The 22,970-nt window shown below is 41.0% G+C and overlaps 1 protein-coding gene across 1 annotated transcript in view; it reads left to right on the top strand.

The window, feature by feature from the left end:
- Positions 1-22,970, top strand: part of LOC121498771 (inactive serine/threonine-protein kinase PLK5-like) — a 121,589-nt gene that overhangs the window by 93,119 nt on the left and 5,500 nt on the right. Inside the window, exon 3 of the mRNA XM_041768910.1 lies at positions 12,174-12,253. Coding sequence (XP_041624844.1) covers positions 12,174-12,253 — 80 coding nt within the window. The remainder of the gene's footprint in view (positions 1-12,173; positions 12,254-22,970) is intronic.

Here is a 22,970-nt window from a genome sequence, read left to right as displayed (position 1 = left end):
AATTAGCAAAATCTTGTAATTACTTTGGTGCACCATTTCCTCCAGTCAGATTTTGTTCTTCTCCCCCTGGAGATGCTGATACGTGATGCCAGCTTTGAGTCTTGTGGCAACAAGAGGCAGCTGAATTGGATCTTAAGGAAAATAGGCCTCCCCTCACATGGAAACTGCCCTAGGTGAGCTTATTATGTGTCTTTATGTAAAGGAAGCCTTTACTTGCTTGATTCGTGTTCTCGGGGGGAGGCTGCTTCTGCTGGCATGAAGGTTAATTTTTTTTTAAGATTTATTTATTTATTCATGAGAGACACACACACAGAGAGAGGCAGAGACATAGGCAGAGGGAGAAGCAGGCTCCATGCAGGGAGCATGATGTGGGACTCGATTCCGGACCCTGGGATCACGCCCTGAGCCAAAGGCAGACGCTCAACGGCTGAGGCAACCAGGCATCCCATGGAATGAAGGTTAATTTGATGCATCAATTTAACTGGGCCATAGGATGCCCAGATATGTGTTCCAACATTATTTTGGGGTGTTTATGTGAAGGGATTTCTAGAAGATTAGCTTTGGAATCAATGAAGACAGTAAAGCCTATTGTCTTTCCCCATGTGAGTGGATGTTGTTTAACCCACCGAGGGCCTGAACAGAGCAAAAAGGCAGAGAAAGATTGAAGGAACTCTGCCTGACGGCTGGAGGCTTAACTGCAATCTTCCGCCCTTGGTGCTCCTGATTCTGATTCTCAGGCCTTCAGACCTGAACTGGATTCCCCGCCATTTGGTTGGGTATTATTTATTCCATTTTATATATCAATACAGTGTTAGAGATAGTTGCTTCCCAATAACCATTCTCATCTTCCTAAGAAGCATAGTTCTTACTACATTTGCAACTATCAGGGTACCTAGTTAAGGTACACTTTTTTTTTTAAGATTTTATTTATTTATTCATGAGAGAGAGAGAGAGAGAGAGAGAGAGAGAGAGGCAGAGACACAGGCAGAGGGAGAAGCAGGCTCCATGCAGGGAGCCGGACATGGGACTCGATCCCGGGTCTCCAGGATCACACCCTGGGCTGAAGGCGGCGCTAAACCGCTGAGCCCCCCCGGGCTGCCCAAAAGTACGCTTTCTTACAACTAGATGAAACCATGGGACTGCATTCTATTTCCTGAGATGTGATTGCATGTGTTGTGGAGGAATTCTGAGACATATGTTAAGAACCTAACTTGATTGAGCTTCTGATCTTCTCCTTTTCATTCTTCTGCCTCCTGAACTATGAAAGTGATGGCTAGAGATCTGGGCACTATATTGGATTATGAGGTAATCTTACAGATTAAATCTTAAAGATAAATCTCAAGTCCAAAACTTGAGAGCAAAAGAGCAGAAAGAGAAAGTTTTAGGATCCCAAATGATGGTAGAGTTTATGTGTGATAGAAAGACATGTCCATCTTGTTTAAGCCAGTTCTTTTGGATTTTCTTTATATGTAACAGAATCTATAACTATTTATGAAAAAAATCTATAACTATTTATGGATATAGGATTCCAAAAAGACTACACAAATTGCCTCAAATCATGCAGTTTGTAAGCAGCAGAGTCAGGATTCAAATCTAAGATAATCTTTTGTTTGTAATAAACTATTATGCAATAATGAAGAGTAATACATAATATATTTATACCAATTCATACCGATTCATTGATTTAGCTCACTTTCAACAACAACTTAGGCATAATTTATGGTACTTAAACTAGCAAAGAACTATGTTACTTTATATTAGGTGCAAAGCAGGGTAAGATAGTTTTTTTTTTCTTTCACTTTTAAATAAGCATGTAAATTTAAGATGCACAATGTGTTACTTTGATAGTTATATATTGAATTTCAATCTCCTTCAATTTGCTAAGATTTTTTTTGTGTGTGTGTCCTATCATATGATCCATTCTGGAGACTGTTCTGTGTGGTGTGTAAGAAGAATACGTGTTCTGCTGTTGTCAGATGGAATGTTCTGTGTATGCCTGTGAAATCCATTTGTTCTAAGGGATGTTTCAAGTCCAATGTTTTCTTGTGGACTTTCTGTCTGGATGACCTATCCCTGCTGATAGTGAGGGTACTGAAGTCTTCTACTGTGATTGTCTTGTTATCTATTTCTCCCTTAAGATCTATTACCATTTGCTTAATATATTTCAGTGCTCAGATGCTGGGAATGTGTATATTTACAATTGTTATATCTTCTTGATGTGTTGAACTTTTTATCATTATATAATGACTTTCTTTGTCTCTTGTTATGTTTTTTGGCTTGAAGCCTATTTTGTCTGATACAGCCTGGCTACCGTGCCTGCCTTCTTTTGTTTTCTGCTTACACGGGATATTGTCTTCCATCCCTTCACTTTGAGCCTATGTGTGTCGTTAGAGCTGAAATGAGTCTCCTGTAGGCAGCACAGAGTTGGATCTTGCTTTTTTACTCATCTAGCCACTCTGCACCTTTTTATCGGTGAGTTAAATCCATTTATATTTAGGGTAATTATTGGGTGGCTACATTAGGGTGATATGTAAGGACTTACTACTGCCTTCTAGTTATTTTGTATCTCCATTGTTTCTTTTTTCTTCTGTTTCTACCTTTGTAAGTTGGTGATTTTCCATGCTGATTTTTCTGAGTTTCCTTCTTTTTTATGTTTCGTGTCTCTGCTCTAGATTTTTGTTTTGTGGTTCCCATGAGGTTTGCCTAAAACATTTCATAAATAAATCATCCTTTTTCTGTTGACAGGCACTTATCTTCATTCACTTATAAAGTTTCATCCTTTTCATCTCATTTTATATTTTTAATGTCATAAATCCTCTCTTTTTATGCTGTGATTTTGCTACCAAATTGTAGTAGCTATGGTTATTTTTTTTAAGATTTTATTTATTTATTTGACAGAGAGAGAGAGAGAGAGAGAGAGAGAGAGAGCACAAACAGGGGGAGCAGTAGGCAAAGGAAGAGGAAGAACAGACTCCCTCCTGAGAAGAAAGCCTGATGGGAGATTCCATCCCAGGACCCAGGGATCATGACCCAAGCCAAAGGCAAGACGGTTAACTGACTGAGCCACCCAGGTGCCCCAGCTATTGCTATTTTTAATACATTTTTACCTTAACCTTGATGGTATAATTAACACCCTATTTCTAAAATACAGTTACAGTTTTAAAAATCTGACTGCCTGTTTATCACCTTAATTGAAGTTTGTGCATTTTTTGTTTTTTCACTTAAGTTTGAAGAGCTCCTTTCAACATTTCTTATAATGCAGATCCAGTGATGGTGAACTGCCTTAGCTTCTATATGCCTGGGAACACCTTTACTTCTCCATTATATCTGAAGGATAACTTAACTGGATAGGCCATTCTTTAAAAAAGTATTTTTTAATTAGAATATTTTTGACTGGCAGTTTTTAAAATTTCAATAGTTTAAATATATCACTCAACTCTCTCTTTCCCTGTAGAGTTTCTGCCGAAGATCTGCTGATGGCCTAGTGGGCCAGTTACTTTCTTTCTTTGCCTTTAAAATTCTTCATCATTGACTTTTGACAACTTCATTGTAATGTGTCCAGGATAAGGTCTTTTTGTATTGAGATAGTAAGATATTCTTTTAGCTTTATGGGCATGGATATCTAGTTTCTTCCTCAGGTCTCGGAAATTCTCAGCTATTATTTCCTTTTTTTTTTTTAAAGATTTTATTTATTTATTCATGAGAGACACACACACACACACACACACAGAGGCAGAGACACAGGCAGAGGGAAGAGCAGGCTCCATGCAGGGACCCCAATGTGGGACTCTATCCTGGGTCTCCAGGATCACACCCTGGACCCAAGGCAGGCACCAAACTGCTGAGCCACCCAGGGATCCCCCTATTATTTCTTTTAATAACCTCTTCAATCCTTTCTCCTACTTTTCTCCTTCTAGTATACCCATTATTCTTATGTTGACTCTCCTACTGGAGCCTGACAGTTTCCAGAGGATTTCTTCCCTTTTTAAAAATCTTTCTTCTCTCTCTGGCACCTGCATCAGTTCTTATATTCCAGACTGCTAATTCTCTCTTCCATCTGATCTGCTCTGTTTCCAATGTTTTCAAATGCAGTCTTCATCCTGTTTATTGAGTTCTTTAGCTCCAGGGTTTCTATTTGGTTCTTTCTTAGCATTTCAGTCACCTTGGTAAAGTATTCCTGTTCATTAATTTTATTCCTGAGTTCATGAACTGCCTCTCTGAGTTTTACTGTAGCTTGTTGAATTTTTTCATAACAGCTGTTGAATATAAGTTAGTTCCCAATATTCCATGTCTCTTGTTGGGTTGCTGAAGGATTGTCATTTTCTTTTTGTGATGCCGTATTGCTGTGACTTTTCCTATTAGATGAAACAGGCCTCTGCTGCTGCACTTGAAATAGTGAACACTTTTCTTATTTAGGTATTTAGGTAAGGTTTTTAGTTCCCTTGGATTCTGACGGTTCAACAGGTTGGCAATTAGAAGCAGTTCTTTTGAGGGGGAGGGGCAAGACAGTGGAAGAGCAGGGTCCCCAGGTCACCTGTCCCCACCAAATTACCTAGATAACCTTCAAATCATCCTGAAAATCTATGAATTCGGCCTGAGATTTAAAGAGAGACCAGCTGGAACGCTACAGTGAGAGGAGTTCACGCTTCTATCAGGTAGGAAGACGGGGAAAAAGAAATAAAGACACAAAAGGCCCCCAAGGGGGAGGGGCCCCGAGGGAGCCGGGCTGAGGCCGGGGCGAGTGTCCCCAGGACAGGAGAGCCCCGTCCCGGAGGAGCAGGAGCTGCACCAACCTTCCCGGGCGGAAAGGGGCCCGCAGGGAGTTAGAGCAGGACCCAGGAGGGCGGGGATGCCCTCGGGCTCCGGGGACACTAACAGGCACCTGCGCCCCGGGGACAGGCAGAGGCCGGGAGGGCCCAGGACAGCGAGGACGCTCCTGCCCCGAGCTGCGCAGATCAGCGGCATCGCCCGGAGCCTCCAGGCCCTGCAGACGGAGAGCCCTGGAGCTACTGCGGGAGCTGACTCCAGAGCTGCAGAGCTGCTGCCCCACTGCGGTTGTTCCTCCCGGGGCCTCACGGGGTGAACAACCCCCACTGAGCCCTGCACCAGGCAGGGGCAGAGCAGCTCCCCCAAGTGCTAACACCTGAGAATCAGCACAGCAGGCCCCTCCCGCAGAAGACCAGCTGGACGGACCAGTTCCAGGGAGAGTCAAGGGACTTAAAGTTTACAGAATCAGAAGATACTGCCCTGTGGGTTTTTGTTTGTTTTTTGTTTTTTGTTTTTTGTTTTTTGCTTCTTTGCTTTTTGATTTGTTTCCTTCTCCCACCCTTTTTCTTCCTTTCTTTCTTTTTCTTCTCTCCTTTTTTTCTTCCTTTTTTCTTTTTTCTTTTTCTCTTTTCTTTCCTTCTTTCTCTCCTCTCTTTTTCTCCTTTTCCCAATACAACTTGTTTTTGGCCACTCTGCCATGAGCAAAATGACTAGAAGGAAAACCTCACCTCAAAAGAAAGAATCAGAAACAGTCCTCTCTCCCACAGAGTTACAAAATCTGGATTACAATTCAATGTCAGAAAGCCAATTCAGAAGCACTATTATACAGCTACTGTGGCTCTAGAAGAAAGCATAAAGGATTCAAGAGACTTCATGACTGCAGAATTTAGACCTAATCAGGCAGAAATTAAAAATCAGTTGAATGAGATGCAATCCAAACTAGAAGTCCTAAGGACGAGAGTTAACGAGGTGGAAGAATGAGTGAGTGACATAGAAGACAAGTTGATGGCAAAGAGGGAAGCTGAGGAAAAAAGAGACAAACAATTAAAAGACCATGAGGATAGATTAATGGAAATAAATGACAGCCTGAGGAAGAAAAACCTACGTTTAATTGGGGTTCTCGAAGGCACTGAAAGGGCCAGAGGGCAGAATATGAATTTGAAGTAATCATAGCTGAAAACTTTCCTAATCTGGGAAGGGAAACAGCATTCAGATCCAGGAAATAGAGAGACACCCCCCCAAAAAAATCAACAAAAAACGTTCAACACCCCGACATTTAATAGTGAAGCTTGCAAATTCCAAAGATAAGAGAAGATCCTTAAAGCAGCAAGAGACAAGAAATCCCTGACTTTTATGGGGAGGAGTATTAGGGTAACAGCAGATCTCTCCACAGAGACCTGGCAGGCCAGAAAGGGCTGGCAGGATATATTCAGGGTCCTAAATGAGAAGAACATGCAAACAATAATACTTTATCCAGCAAGGCTCTCATTCAGAATGGAAGGAGAGATAAAGAGCTTCCAAGACAGGGCAGGAACTGGAAGAATATGTGACCTCCAAACCAGCTCTGCAAGAAATTTTAAGGGGGACTCTTAAAATTCCCCTTTAAGAAGAAGTTCAGTGGAACAATCCACAAAAACAAGGACTGAATAGATATCATGATGACCCTAAACTCATATCTGTCAATAGTAACTCTGAACGTGAACGGGCTTAATGACGCCACCAAAAGGCGCAGGGTGTCAGACTGGATAAAAAAGCAGGACCCATCTATTTGCTGTCTACAAGAGACTCCTTTTAGACAGAAGGACACCTACAGCCTGAAAATAAAAGGTTGGAGAACCATTTACCATTCAAATGGTCCTCAAAAGAAAGCAGGGGTAGCCATCCTTACATCAGATAAACTAAAATTTACCCCGAAGATTGTAGTGAGAGATGAAGAGGGACACTGTATCATACTTAAAGGATCTATCCAACAAGAGGACTTAACAATTCTCAATATATATGCCCCGAATGTGGGAGCTGCCAAATACATCAATCAATTAATAACCAAAATTAAGACATACTTAGATAATAACACACTTATACTTGGTGACTTCAATCTAGCGCTTTCTACACTCGATAGGTCTTCTAAGCACAACATCTCCAAAGAAACAAGAGCTTTAAATGATACACTGGACCAGATGGATTTCACAGATATCTAGGGAACTTTACATCCAAACTCAACTGAATACACATTCTTCTCAAGTGCACATGGAACTTTCTCCAGAATAGACCACATACTGGGTCACAAATCAGGTCTGAACTGATACCAAAAGATTGGGATCATCCCCTGCATATTCTCAGACCATAATGCTTTGAAATTAGAACTAAATCACAACAAGAAGTTTGGAAGGACCTCAAACACGTGGAGGTTAAGGACCATCCTGCTAAAAGATGAAAAGGTCAACCAGGAAATTAAGGAAGAATTAAAAGGATTCATGGAAACTAATGAGAATGAAGATACAACCGTTCAAAATCTTTGGGATACAGCAAAAGCAGTCCTGAGGGGGAAATACATCCCAATACAAGCACTCATCCAAAAACTGGAAAGAACTCAAATACAAAAGCTAACCTTACACCTAAAGGAGCTAGAGAAAAAAACAGCAAATAGATCCTACACCCAGGAGAAGAAGAGAGTTAATAAAGATTTGAGCAGAACTCAACAAAATCGAGACCAGAAGAACTGTGGAACAGATCAACACAACCAGGGGTTGGTTCTTTGAAAGAATTAATAAGATAGATAAACCCTTAGCCAGCCTTATTAAAAAGAAGAGAGAGAAGACTCAAATTAATAAAATCATGCATGAGAAAGGAGAGATCACTACCAACACCAAGGAAATACAAACGATTTTAAAAAACATATTATGAACAGCTCTACGCCAATAAATTAGGCCAATCTAGAAGAAATGGACGCATTCCTGGAAAGCCACAAACTACCAAAACTGGAGCAGGAAGACATAGAAAACCTGAACAGGCCAATAACCAGGGAGGAAATTGAGGCAGTCATCAAAAACCTCCCAAGACACAAAAGTCCAGGGCCAGATGGCTTCCCAGGGGAATTCTATCAAACGTTTAAAGAAGAAACCATACCTATTCTACTAAAGCTATTTGGAAGGATAGAAAGAGATGGAGTACTTCCAAATTCGTTCTATGAGGCCAGCATCACCTTAATTCCAAAACCAGACAAAGACCCCACCAAAAAGGAGAATTACAGACCAATATCCCTGATGAACATGGATGCAAAAATTCCCAACAAGATACTAGCCAATACGATCCAACAACACATTAAGAAAATTATTCACCATGACCAAGTAGGATTTATCCCCAGGACGCAAGGGTGGCTCAACACTCGTAAAACAATCAATGTGATTCATCATATCAGCAAGAGAAAAACCAAGAACCATATGATCCTCTCATTAGATGCAGAGAAAGCATTTGACAAAATACAGCATCCATTCCTGATCAAAACCCTTCAGAGTGTAGGGATAGAGGGAACTTTCCTCAACATCTTAAAAGCCATCTATGAAAAGCCCACAGCAAATATCATTCTCAATGGGGAAGCACTGGGGGCCTTTCCCCTAAGATCAGGAACAAGACAGGGATGTCCACTCTCACCACTGCTATTCAACATAGTACTGGAAGTCCTCGCCTCAGCAATCAGACAACAAAAAGACATTAAAGGCATTCAAATTGGCAAAGAAGTGAAACTCTCCCTCTTCACCGATGACATGATACTCTACAGAGAAAACCCAAAAGCCTCCACCCCAAGATTGCTAGAACTCATACAGCAATTTGGTAGCGTGGCAGGATACAAAATCAATGCCCAGAAATCAATGGCATTTCTATACACTAACAGTGAGACTGAAGAAAGAGAAATTAAGGAGTCAATCCCATTTACAATTGCACCCAAAAGCCTAAGATACCTAGGAATAAACCTAACCAAAGAGGTCAAGGATCTATACCCTAAAAACGATAGAACACTTCTGAAAGAAATTGAGGAAGACACAAAGAGATGGAAAAATATTCCATGCTCATGGATTGGCAGAATTAATATTGTGAAAATGTCAATGTTACCCAGGGCAATGTACACGTTTAATGCAATCCCTATCAAAATACCATGGACTTTCTTCAGAGAGTTAGAACAAATTATTTTAAGATTTGTGTGGAATCAGAAAAGACCCCGAATAGCCAGGGGAATTTTAAAAAAGAAAACCATAGCTGGGGGCATCACAATGCCAGATTTCAGGTTGTACTACAAAGCTGTGGTCATCAAGACAGTGTGGTACTGGCACAAAAACAGACACATAGATCAATGGAACAGAATAGAGAACCCAGAAGTGGACCCTGAAATGTACGGTCATCTAATATTCGATAAAGGAGGAAAGACTATCCATTGGAAGAAAGACAGTCTCTTCAATAAATGGTGCTGGAAAGTTGGACATCCACATGCAGAAGAATGAAACTGGACCACTCTCTTGCACCAGACACAAAGATAAACTCAAAATGGATGAAAGATCTAAATGTGAGACAAGATTCCATCAAAATCCTAGAGGAGAACACAGGCAACACCCTTTTTGAACTTGGCCACAGCAACTTCTTGCAAGATACATCCACGAAGGCAAAAGAAACAAAAGCAAAAATGAACTATTGGGACTTCATCAAGATAAGAAGCTTTCACACAGCAAAGGATACAGTCAACAAAACTCAAAGACAACCTACAGAATGGGAGAAGATATTTGCAAATGACGTATCAGATAAAGGGCTAGTTTCCAAAATCTATAAAGAACTTATTCAACTCAACACCAAAGAAACAAACAATCCAATCATGAAATGGGCCAAAGACATGAAGAGAAATCTCACAGAGGAAGACATGGACATGGCCAACATGCACATGAGAAAATGCTCTGCATCACTTGCCATCAGGGAAATACAAATCAAAGCCACAATGAGATCCCACCTCACACCAGTGAGAATGGGGAAAATTAACAAGGCAGGAAACCACAAATGTTGGAGAGGATGCGGAGAAAGGGGAACCCTCCTGCACTGTTGGTGGGAATGTGAACTGGTGCAGCCACTCTGGAAAACTGTGTGGAGGTTCCTCAACCTTTAACTGAGTTAAAAATAGACCTGCCCTATGACCCAGCAATTGCCCTGCTGGGGATTTACCCCAAAGATTCAGATGCAATGAAACGCCGGGACACCTGCACCCCGATGCTTCTAGCAGCAATGTCCACAATAGCCAAACTGTGGAAGGAGCCTCGGTGTCCATCGAAAGATGATGGATAAAGAAGATGTGGTTTGGGTATACAATGGAATATTCCTCAGCCATTAGAAACGAGAAATACAAAAAACAAACAAACAAACAAAAAAACGACAGATACCCACCATTTGCTTCCACGTGGATGGACCTGGAGGGTATTATGCTGAGTGCAGTAAGTCAATTGGAGAAGGACAAACATTATATGTTCTCATTCATCTGGGGAATATAAATAATAGTGAAAGGGAATATAAGGGAAGGGAGAAGAAATGGGTAGGAAATATCAGAAAGGGAGACAGAACATAAAGACTCCTAACTCTGGGAAACGAACTAGGGGTGGTGGAAGGGGAGGGGGGCGGGGGGTGGGGATGACTGAGTGACGGGCACTGAGGGGGGCACTTGATGGGATGAGCACTGGGTGTTATTCTGTATGTTGGCAAATTGAACACCAATAAAAAATAAATTTATTATTAAAAAAAAAAAAAAAGCCGTTCTTTTGTTTTCCAGTAGGTGGAGCTTTAGCACAAGTTTTTACCTTCTCTTAGGAGCGCTGTGGGGCCTGGATTTGGGGCCTGTATAAAAGAAGAGAGGCCCTGGTTGGCAGCTAGAGGGAGGCTATGCTCAGTCCTTGGGGCTTCGGGTGTGGCCGCTGGTGGGAAGATGCTCAAGCAGGGGAGTCCCCGAGTCCGGGAGGAGGGCCTCTGCGAACCAGGGCAGACAGCAGGGACCCTGCTCTTTCAGAGCTCTAGGCCTTCTTCCCCTCCTCTTCCCTGCTCCCTCTCCCCAGCCCTGGAGGCCTCCCTTAGAAATCTGGGCCTACTGAAGAGCAAGGGGACCTCCAGCTGCAGCCTGTGGTGCCAGGCAGACACTTGCTCACCGTTTCCACCCCCACCTTCTCTGGGGGGGTCACCACTGCTGCTGCTAGCGCTGCTGCTCTTGCCACCCAGATTCTTCTGTCTCTGCAGCCTCCACGAGGTGCAGCCCACTGTGCACACAAGGACGGACACTTCCCTGGAGCTCTGCCTCTTGAGTGAAGAAGGAGGCACGAAAGGAATGACTCACGTGGGCGTGAAGCTTGTGTCTGTCTGAGACAGCTTTCCCTGAAAGCTTGAACCATCGATTTTCCAGATCACAGATTGTTTTACATTTTTAACCAGGACCTCTGTTGTAGTCTCAGCAGTGAGCTTCTTCACTGGCTTGCAGTGATTGCAGTTCATGAAAGAATACAGCTGTAGAAAGGTCCAGAAAGTCTGAGCTTTTCCAGAGACTGCTGCCCCTGACAGCACCGCCGGGGAGCTGTGTGACTGCTGGTCCAGGCGAGGCTGGGGGCTGGCAGGGACCTGGATGGCGCCCTCCCTGCCAGGCTGCTGCCTCCCTGCTGCCCAGGGCCTCCCGGCATAGGCTTGGAAAGGACAACCCAGGGAATGGAAGCAGTGCGATCACTCTTTTTCTCTGAATTCACCCCCGTGTCCTTGGAGTTTTAGGCAGGGTAAATTTTTTACTGATTTATTAGCCTTTATTTTATATTATAAAATAATAGCATCAAAATAGAAAATCTGGGAAGACCACATGTCAGAAAATGCAAATCTAACCCCAAATGTTAAAAAACATTTGATTTCAACCGTCCTGGGCATGTGGTCAAATTTTTCATTTCATACTCACTCTTAAGCCATCTTAGGTATGCAGATGTCTTAATAATTAATACATAACTAACATAATTTTAATGAATTAGTCTTTGTATTTTGTTTAACAACGAAGACATATATTGGCAAATTAGGTAATGATTAAACATTATACCACTAGTTAAAAATGTAAGTAGTTACATTTTTACAAATGTCCTGGTTAAAAATGTAAAACAATCTGTGATTTAATTAGTATTCTCTTAACTTGAAAGGTATAGTTGTTGGGTAATAAAAATTCTGAATTGTGATCATTTAGTCGTTTCAAAGAAAGGACACTTCTTTTGGTCCTATATTATATCAAAAAGTCTCCAAAAAAAGTTATTCAGAACAGGCAAATTGGGTGAGAAGTTTCATGTGCTAAAGTATCTGTTTTTAGCTAACAGCTACTTTAACATAGCAATGGAGTGTAATAATACCACCCTTGATTGTAGAGGCCTTTGAAGATGATGTGGATGGAAAGGAGGGAAACAGGAACATCTATGGGAAGCCTTTGGAGGCCTGGCAGCCACAGGTAGGACGGGTGCATCTGGAAGGATGTATGTGCAAAATGTTTCACACAGAAGCCCGCAGACCCGGCGCACAACACTGGGGGGAGGAGGTAATGATTGTCTCTGGGCTTGGGTGACCAAATGGTAGATGACTTAGCTTGGGACACTTCTGAGAATAAAAAGGAGTCCCTAAACTAAAAAAAAAAAAAATTTTGAATTATCAATCTATTGACCAACACATTGGTTTATTATAGTGGCAATTCTGTAAAATAATTACATTCAAAAATCATTTTGCAAATGCCTATTCTTTCTAAAAAATAAAAAAAAAACATTTATTTGTGTATATCAAAGAAAAATTTTAAATGACTTGAGATTGGTTATCTGATCATCAAAATAAACAGTCATTATTCCTGCTATATATTCAAATACTATAGTACTTTATATTCAAATACTCTAATCAACTTTTAAGATATATCTTTTCTTTAAACAGCATGGTGCTGGTATTTTTCTGAAAATATATATTTTTTTCAATATAGTTATTATTTAAAATCATTAGAAATAAAATTGCCTGCCGTCTTTTTCAAAGTTCCAGTCGGAATTAATGAAGTTGGAATTATTGGTACTTTCCACTGACTTCTTTCTGTGGACTGTAACACTTGTAATTGGAAAAGCTCTGCCTGGGTGTTGACGTGTTAGCAACTGCGAGTACATTGTGCCATGTGGAAGATATGAGTTTGGGGAAGATAATACAAAACGTTGTGGGTGTAAAGGACATGGGAACAATGTTGTACTTACTAAGTTAAGAAAACTGTGAGTAGGGATCTCTGAGTGGCGCAGCGGTTTGGTGCCTGCCTTTGGCCCAGGGCGCGATTCTGGAGACCCGGGATCGAATCCCACGTCGGGCTCCCGGTGCATGGAGCCTGCTTCTCCCTCTGCCTGTGTCTCTGCCTCTCTCTCTCTCTCTCTCTCTCTCTCTGTGACTATCATAAAATAAATAAAAAAATTAAAAAAAAAAAGAAAACTGGGGCTGAGAAGCAATTGGACTTGGTTGCAATGCAGACATAGTGACGGCATGTCCACACCAACTGTGGGGTCCTTCCACTACAAAGATAAGCTGCAGCCGTCGAAATGCACAAGTATTTGCAAATATGCCGGTTTCTGAGTGCATTTTGTTTAATCCACAAGTGCAGGCATGTGTCCTTGAAAGGGAGGTGTAAGTAAAATTGCTTCTGGAAAAGGTCAAGAAGAGACATGTTACTGCAAGAATTGCCTGCGTGCCAGCCTCTGTTCCCTGTGAGATGTGTCTCTTCGGCTAAATGAGAGCACAGCCAAAGCTGGAGACGTCGCAGGCAGATCTGCAAACTCATTCCAGCTAATTTTAATGCAACTATTAGTACTACTTTGTTAAAAAAAAATCCAGGAAAAGTGCCAAACTGGATCATTCCATAAGGACGCCAGGCATAATTTAACACTGTTCTGGGCAGACCAGGACAGATGGCCATTAAAGTCACGTTATAGATGAGTGCTTCCAATAGAAATCTAACATAAGTCAGAGAGGTGATTTAAAATTTTCTAGTAGTCACATTTTTAAAAAGTCACAGAAACAGGTGAAATTAGGGTGCCTCAGTGGTTAAGCATCTGCCTTCACCTCAGGTCACGATTCCAGAGTGCCAAGGTCGAGCCCTGCTTTGGGCTTCATGCTCAGTGAGGAGTCTGCTTTTCCTTCTACCCCTCCTCCTGCTTGTGCTCTCTCTGTCTCACGCTCACACCCTGTCTCTCTCTCAAATACATCAATTAATTTTAAAAAACAGGTGAAAACAATTTTAATAATATATTTTACCCAGTATCTCCAAAATACTATAGTTTTGAAGGTAATCCGTATCAAATTGTTTATGAGCTATTCCACATTCTTCTTCCTCATGCTCTGAAATCTAGGGTGAACAGTGAGAGTTCCTTTCTCTTCGGACTAGCCACATTTCAAGGGCTCAATAGTGGCCGCTGTGTTGAAGAGGGCACCTATAGACGATAAAACTGCGCCTATAAATGTGCACTGAAGTCATCCAACCAGTATACTTCCCAGCAGGACAGGCAGGTGGGCAGCCTGGCGCACCTGGGGGAGCAGGCAGAGGGCATTTGCAGAACAGTCTGTGTGAAGCCCTCCCCTGGAACACGACTTGCCTGGCAGTGGGATTAGGGTTCTATCTTCCACAGGGTAGTTCCAGGAATTGGGTTTTATTATTTTATTCAGGACTTTTCCATCTAGGAATCCCATTGATATTCAAAGAGACCATCTGAAAGGTGCCCAAATATCAGTCTATGATTTTACGATGGGTTGATAACTGTCATTTGCACATGGTGCTCTTTCCTTCTGAGGAGCTGAACCGGAAGACAAAAGTTTGCATCATAGAATTTCATACTGAGTATAGGATTGGAACAGAAGAAGGTGCTGCATATGCTGAGGATAAGATTTCTCTAAGCTAGGTCTTACAGGTTGAATTGCGTTCCCTCACATTCTTGTTGAAGTCCTAGCCCCCCATCCCTCAGAATGTGACGATGTTTGGAGACAGGGTCTTTAGAAGAAGTAATGAGAGTGAAATGAATCCATATGGGTTTTCTTAACCCAGTGGCTAGTGTCTGTATAAAAGGAGGAGAATGGGACACCTATACACATGGACAGAAGACCCTGTGAGGACACAGGGAGAAGGCAACTGTCGGCCAGCCAAGGAGAGAGGCCTTAGGAGAAACCAGCCCTGCTGACACCTTGATCTTAGATCCCAGCCTCCAGAACTGTGAGAAAATAAATCTCATGTGTTCATGCCACCCAGTGTGTGGAACTTTGTTACCTCAGTCTGAGCAAACTAAGACACCAGGGTAGATGCTGAATTCCTCACGTCTATTTCTGGATTTGACTCTAAATTGAGGGTCACTGGACTCAGATGCCCTCTATTTTGGATCAGTCTGACCTGTTGACCCACTTTTTATTATTTTGATTTCACTTTTCTGGAATCCTTTCAGACTTTCATTATCACCCCGACATATTAAACTTATTCATGATTTCCATCACTTTTGTGGTGTCAAGGCCAACAGCTGAAATATATCGTGAGTTAAAAGTGATAAATCAAGCTAAAAACTCTTAAATGATGCATGTCCTATCCTCAAACCTTTCCAAACAGTGATAAGGAGGGCCAGGTGTGAAGTTCCAGATAGGGGGGATGTGATAGGGGGGATGAGGGGTCGCCTCTTCTTCTCCTGGCACCCATCTAAGAATGGGGCTGCATTTCAATTTAGTCTTCTTCAGAAATAAGTTGACAGGGGGCGGCTGGGTGGCTCAGTCGCTTGTGTCTGCCTTCAGCTCAGGTCATGATCACAGGTTCCTGAGATTGAGCCCCGAGTCCTCAGGCTCCATGCCCAGAGGGGAGTCCTCTTCTTCCTCACCCTCCACCCCTCTCCCTGCTCCTGCGTGTGTTTGCTTTCTCTCTCAAATAAATAAATAAAACCTTTAAAAAGAGAGAGAGAAATTGATAAGTACTTTGCTCTCATTTAGCGACTGACTTATAAGTTCTGCAAACAACTCCCTGGCATGACTTGAGATATATGAGCTTAATTGGTTCACTTCCACTGGCTACAGCAACTTTCTGCCCTTTGCTCTTATAACAAACACACACGCTGCAATCGGGTGGCCTGGGCCCTACCTCGCATGCTGCACGGGAAGTGACTAGACTTCCTCCAAGGGCAGCATCACCTGCACGGCCCTTCTGTGGGGCTCAGCCTCCCTTTCAAACTCTTTCCCCAGCAGCACCAGGAACACTGCTCCCGTGCCTGGTCGGGACCTGCTTCTCCCTTGTCATTTCCTATACAACCTGCTGAAGTCCAGAGCCTCCTGCAGTGCATTTTAATGAACTTGTTAGGAAGGAAAAGTGTGTTGAATGAATTTCGGTTTAGATTATTGAGACTACACACCTCTTCATATTTTATTCTCTTTTAGTTTGTGAAAAATTGGGATTTTTTTTCATTGTATTCTCTAGTTAATGTGTTAAAGTATTTATATATTTCACTTGGGCAGTAGCTTTTATAAGGCAGAACAAATACTTTTAGATGTTTCTAACTCATAAGAAAATGCTATTACATCTATATCTAACTGCCTTCTTAACATCTTTGAGGCCTTTGTAGTTCATCATGACAAGGTAGTCAATCTCCTTGAGAAAAAGATTGTTTATGGCTTTAGAAAAACACAATTTCCTATGACCAATGTGCTTGCCATGTAGATTCTTATAACAATCAGAATCTTGAGATCATAAATTCTTGGAATTATTAAGGTGAACTTTTTATTTTTATGAGAATTTTTTTGTTGGGGCACCTAAGTGGCACATTCAGCTGATCATAGAGCTCTTGACTTCAGCTCAGGTATTGATCGCAGGGCTGTGAGACTGAGCCCCATGCGGGGCTTCCTGCTCAGAGCGGAGTCTGCTTGAGACCCTCTGTCTCTCCCCCAGCCCCTGCCCCTCCTGCTTGTGCTCTCTCTCAAATAAGTAAATAAATCTTAAAAAAAAATGTTTGTCCTTTTAATGACCTGACAGGAGGAAAGAGACACATAGACACAGAATAGGTAGAGATTTAATCTATTTTTTATAATAATGAGTAAATATTAAATGACCTTTTTTCTTTCCTCTCTAAACAAAAAGCAATGGTCAGTCTACCTCTTTGTATTACCAAAAACACATTTGTCAAGGTTTTCAAGTCAGAAATTTGGATTCTTAGTTTTAACTAGATTCAAATCAAGGTCTAGTCAAAGAATCTGGGGCCTGTACTTATACCTGGTTTTAGATCTTTACCCATTACAATAAATTTATTCAAAGGAACTGTTTCCTTGCCGTTCACGTGGATAAGGAACAAGAAAGTATTATATGAATTATATAATGTGCGTATATAATGACTATTATTCTTTCATATGTTTCAATTTTTATTTTTAAGTTGTTTTGCTGAAAAATTTTCTTTAACCAGGTTGACTCCAACATCTGAAAAAGGAAAGGGAGTGGCTTGACATAAGAAATTAGCAGTCTTTCTAATCTGACCCCTGGTTTTATGATTTGTGCCTCCTAAACGGGCCGTGGGTCCACTTCCTCACTATCAAGGCGATATTCTTTTTCAGGGATTCCTATGAAGTGAAATGCACAGCAACAGGACGAGGTCATTTTGGGTATTTCTTAGACATGGCTTTAAATGATACTGACTCAAAAAAAAAAAGATACTGACTCATAAAGAAAAATTATTCCTTTTCAATCCTTCCAATCACTTAAAGGGAATATCTCAACCTGGATCTAACATATACCTAAAATCAGACAGCCTCAGGCTGGGGTTCTTACATGGCAAGGATGCCTACCTAGGATTCAAGACTGTGATTGTGTTGTCCTGAATGTCTTTTCCTACTTATATTGACAAATAATACTGTCATGCCGTTTATGGTGGTGCTGATAATATAAAGTTTCTTTTAAAAATGAGTTCCTAAAAAAAAGTGAAATTGAAGCCCTTGTTTACTTTCTTTCTATAAAAACTGTAAAGCTGGGAGCGGATCATTCAAGTGTAGGAAGCTTTGTCCTAATTCGAACCCTGCCTCTATCACTCTAAAGTATGAATCTGATAAAGTTACTGTCTTGCTGCAGTGGTTCTTCCATTGCATATGAAAAAATCTAGACTCTTTGGCACGGTATGTCTACAAGGTGTTCAGCATTTGGGCCCATCTCTTACCATCACTCCTTCCTGTGTGCTCCATGCTTTAGCCACACCAAACCACCTGAGGCCTTGAACATGACAAACACATGATGAAGATGAATCTCTACTTCTTTGTGGGTATGTTATGTTATGCTTCTGTTAAAAGCAGTTCCCTCAATTATGTGCAAATAGAACAGAGGGAGAGGATGTTTAATTCTGGAAGCTAAATGTAAAAGAGGAAGGAAGACTTTTATTGTCACCAATGCTGGGCTAACTTCCATTCTTAAAACAAGGACTTTTTTTTTTTTTTAATATGCAAGTGAAGTTTTAATAAAACTGTTTCATAAAATATGATGGTATAAAGGCAGTATTTCTAATTTAAGACGTTTTTGAGGGGCATCTGGTGTCTGAGTGGTTCAGTCGGTTAAGCAGCAGACTCCTGGTCTCAGGTCAGGTCATGCATGGTTCCAGGGTTGTGGGATTGAGCCTCATGTCGGACTCCCTCCTCATCAGGGAGTCTGCTTGTCTCTCTCTGTTCCACCCCCTACTCGCCCTCTTTCTTCCTCAATAATCCTGTCATGAATTTGCAGGCCTCCGTCCTTGGCTGCGGGCCCACTGTCAACTATTTTGGATACAAAGATTCCTTCAGTGGACGATCCATCTTGGTGGTAGAAGAGATTTTCTAGCAGAGATAGTCGATAGGAATGAAAGGGATACAAGTGTGTTGAGCTGAAGGCAAAAGTTATCTATAAGAGGTTTGAAATGAACAGTTGATTGGAGGGTAAAAGCAGATGAGAATGTCATTTCAAAGCTTCCTTTTGTTTTGTCTTTTGCCAGAAGTTAGACTTTCATTTACTTATGGGGTGAAGCCAAGTCTATTTTGGAAAAGACACTGATGTGGGTTTTGTAGAAATATTTACAGAGCGTGGTAGTTCGTACTTGACAGCCTGTGTGGCAATCCTTTCTCTGCACTCAGTAGGTATGTACTTTGGGTTTTGTGAGGATTAATTGAAGTAGCTAATGTACTTAGCACAGTGGTTGGGCACATAGTGAAGTCCAGAGAGGCATCTGCCATTCTGTCATGTGTCGACACAATATTGGCAAAAGTAAAGATACAGAGTTTGGGCAGAGGCCACTGGCACATCTATATGTCCGGTCACTTTGCCTCTTCCCTGGTTTCTCCTGGAGTATTTTGAAACCAATCTAAGATGTTACATCATTTCATCCACAAATATTTCACTATATAATATATATATAACAATAAATAATATATATAACAATTATATGTAGCATATAATTTGACAGCTGCATAATATTTCACCAAGTAGACTTTTAAACAAAATCTTTAAACTTTCTTTTCTAGCTTGCTAGATTTTTAGGTGGTAGATTTTCAACTTTTCACTCTGTTTCTTACTATGTATATACATATATAGTGAGATATATATCGCATACCTATATGTTTATTATAGTATGCACATATTGTATGTAATACATAATTATATAGAATATGTTTATATAACATATGATAGTTCTCCAAAATTAAATTATGAGATCAAAGGATATGAACTTTTTAAAGACCCTCACTTGATACATATTCCTGTTTTCCGACATTGAGTATGAACATTTAGTCTTAATAAATGCTACTCTTATAAGCAGTGTTAGCACTTAGTCTGTCTCAGTCAGTGCTTCATTTCCAGCGTCTAGACCAATGCCTGATACAAAATAATGCTCAATACATGTTTACAAATGAATGAATGGTGCTCCTTTCATATCATTCCTGCTTGCATTCATTCATTTGTTTGACAAATATGTATTGAGGATCCTCTGAATTCCAGACATCATGTCAGGTACTGGGGGTACAGTAGTAAATGGTGCTGTCCCCACTTCTGTCTTTATAGAGCTCACCTCCCCGTTCAGCGCTCTGAGCTGTGCTGCCTTAAGCAAGGTGGACGGCTATTGCCAACCCACAGACTCTTGGTCTGTGAGAAGAGCAGCATGGAAACTGAGAGTGATCATTTAGAAACATGGCAGCTTGATAATATTTTTATGTTTTATGAATATCATAGCAAAAACTTATTTTGTATGTTGAATGCGTTAAGAAATATTTTTTCTAGTAATTTATTTTTATTGTATTTTCCAAAGCATTTGTCGAAGAAGGGGGGGAAGGACACTAGTCCTTCACTAAAGATAATATGAGAAGCAACGCTCTGCTCTATTTCAGTGCAGGAAGAGAAAAAACTAGAACTTTTCCCATGTGTTTTTATATATCATAGGTAAGTAAAGCAAGTGAGCTGCAACAGTATTCGGTCCCAATGAAGACTGTGTCTTCACGAGGTTCCTGTATCTGGTTCCTTTTCAAGCACACTTGCAAAGCCTCCGGGGAGAACATTCGGGTCAAGCGTGTCATGTTGTCTCTGTTTGTCTTCAGCATACCGCGATGTTACACAGTTTGGTGGGGCCTAGTGAAATGTATTTGCAGATTACATTTTCTGGCATTAACTAAACCACTGCTGCAAAATGAGCAAGAGACTGAAAAGATTCCTTCAAAGAAATCATAAATCAAACTAATGGCACCAGCGTAAACACAAACTAAAAATTAAAAAAGTGTCAGAGCTGTTGCTCTTATATTTTTTAAGTTATAATTACTAATTATCAGTAATGTTACGAGGCAAAAATTTTTTTTTAAAAAAACAACAAACGCTTAATGACATCTGACAATGAATCACACAAAAATGGATGTTATCAATAAGAAAAAAGTTAAAAAAAAATGCGTTTGCAATGTAATGATGAGCCTGGGCTTAGTATCTTGACGGATACGCTAGTAATAGCATAGAGGCATCACGAGCGTCCAATATTTACAAAGCAGGCAACCAAACGTGAAGAAAAATCTCCATATCTTTGTAGATATGTCAGTAAAGATGCAATCTCTGCACTCAGTGCTGCAGATTGGTTGCTAGACAGAGAAAGTTCAAGTCCCCACTAAAAAAAGAGAAAATCTTCAGTATCACATTTCCCAGACAAACACGGTGATTCTTTCCAGATGGCCTTTCTGAAGCTTCCCAGTCTGTGATTACAAGACATGCCCTCTCCTCCCTCCTAGGGCTCAGAGGCCTTTGCCCTTGCAGTCCTGGAAGCTGCTCTTAGTTGACGAGAAGACCTGCAGTTTGTATGTTTAAAAAAACAGTGTTAAGATCCTGCAGCTTCCTGTCTGGGTTAATCTCTTTCATCTTGCAAAGTAGTTCTTAATCGACACAGTGTAGATTTTAAATGTGAAGTCTGTGGTTTGACCTTAAATAATATTCAATTATAATCCTTCATAAAATCTCATTAAATCAGATGAAAAAGTGGTTAGAAGCCATTTTTTTGAGTTTTTGGATTTAATAGCAAAAGGCAAAAAGCCACATCATAGTGGGGAAATGCCAGAGCCCACCCAAACACACAAGGCGGTTAAGAAAGTTGTGTTTACTGCTCTTGCAGTCTGGGAGAATGCGCACTGGGTGGGGGGCCGCGGATCCCTCAGTAAGGTGTTGGAAAGAGCCAGTGATGGGATTTGGGCTTGTGTGAGGTGATTTTGGATGAGGATTTGGATGAGGATTTTGGATTTCAACAATGGCTAAGGAACGATGCTGTCAGGAAGCAGTGATTGGATCCCTCACGAAATCTCTTACGTGATGAGAAGCAAGGCTGCTGCTATGATTTATAAAGAAAACCTGCAAAAAAAAAAAAAAAAAGAAAAAAGAAAAAAGAAAACCTGCAATGACTTATCCTAACCAGGAGAGGGGGATGTTTGGTCATTTTGTGGTTTGAACATGTTAATGTTTTGACTGTTCAGACCAAATTGGGGGGTGGCTCTTGCCTTTGTTTTGGTGGGTCATGGCCACAGAATGGCCTTGTCTGATGTTGGTGTGAAATTGTTTGTGTTCAACAGGAGGACACTCATTTGTTCCGGGAGTTCTCTTTGAGTGCTGGGCCAGCTCCTGGATGTCAGGGGTGAGGTTTCCAAGAATTTTGGCAATTACTCTGAGGAGCTAGGAAGCCATTCCAGGGCTTGAACAGAGGAACACCACCGTCTGTCTTTTGTTTAGAAAAGACCACTTGGGTTGACAGGTGGAGAATTTATTTCATAGTAGAGTCCTTTAATGTATCTCAGGAAGACAAAGCTATGCACAAATCTTCCACAAAATGGCTTCAAATACTGCTTCTTTCTGCTGGTCAGATTCTGTGGAGGCATCTTGCGTTGTATCTTAGTGAATATACAGAATACGTCCTGAAGAACAGCCACCCCGATTGTTGTATATGATTCACTGAACGTTTAGCCTGTAAACGTTTAATCAAAGCTTTGAAAATAAGACGCACTCTTTTAGAATAATTTTACTTGGCTCTCTCAGACATCTTCAATAAACTCTATCATTTTAGCTTGACTAGAAATAGAAAAAGGAAGAGAAAACCACTCTAAAAAAGGCGCTTGATTTTAGACTGTAGAAGAAAAAGAGGAATTTGTATTTGCTTAGTCATCACAGTATTGTAGTAAAAGTTTAAGGCCCTCACGCAGGATACTCAGTGCTACACATTCAAACGAATAGAAAGGCTTAGCAAGGCCTGCCCTCCCTTCTGGAACTGAAGGAGTGTTTAGAGAAATTTGGTTTGTGCCAGGCTGCACTGTCATAGTGTCATGCCAGCCTGGGGTTAGGGTATGAGTCAGACCAATGTGACAATCCTCTTCTGATAATTTCTTCCTCTAAAATTTGTAAATCATTCTGCACTGACAAATAATTCCCTTTTAATAGTTATCATTTAAAGAGTTATGATTACATCTTTAAAATGTATTTAAAAAAAAAAAACATAGTAAAAAACATAATAGGAAACTACCACCCATATTTAACAGATGTCAGCATACTTCCAAAAGAGAAAATACCCTCAGATATTTTCTTAGAGAATCACAGGTTTCGAGTAGTGATTTGCTGACGGGAAGTGGGAAGAGAAAGAGTCTATCTGATGGCAAATGAATGGAATGTGTCAGTCTAACGTAAG

This window comes from Vulpes lagopus, chromosome 9 (assembly GCF_018345385.1).
Source record: "Vulpes lagopus strain Blue_001 chromosome 9, ASM1834538v1, whole genome shotgun sequence".
Classification (NCBI taxonomy): Eukaryota; Metazoa; Chordata; class Mammalia; order Carnivora; family Canidae; genus Vulpes; species Vulpes lagopus.
This window is presented reverse-complemented; position numbering and strand designations above follow the sequence as displayed.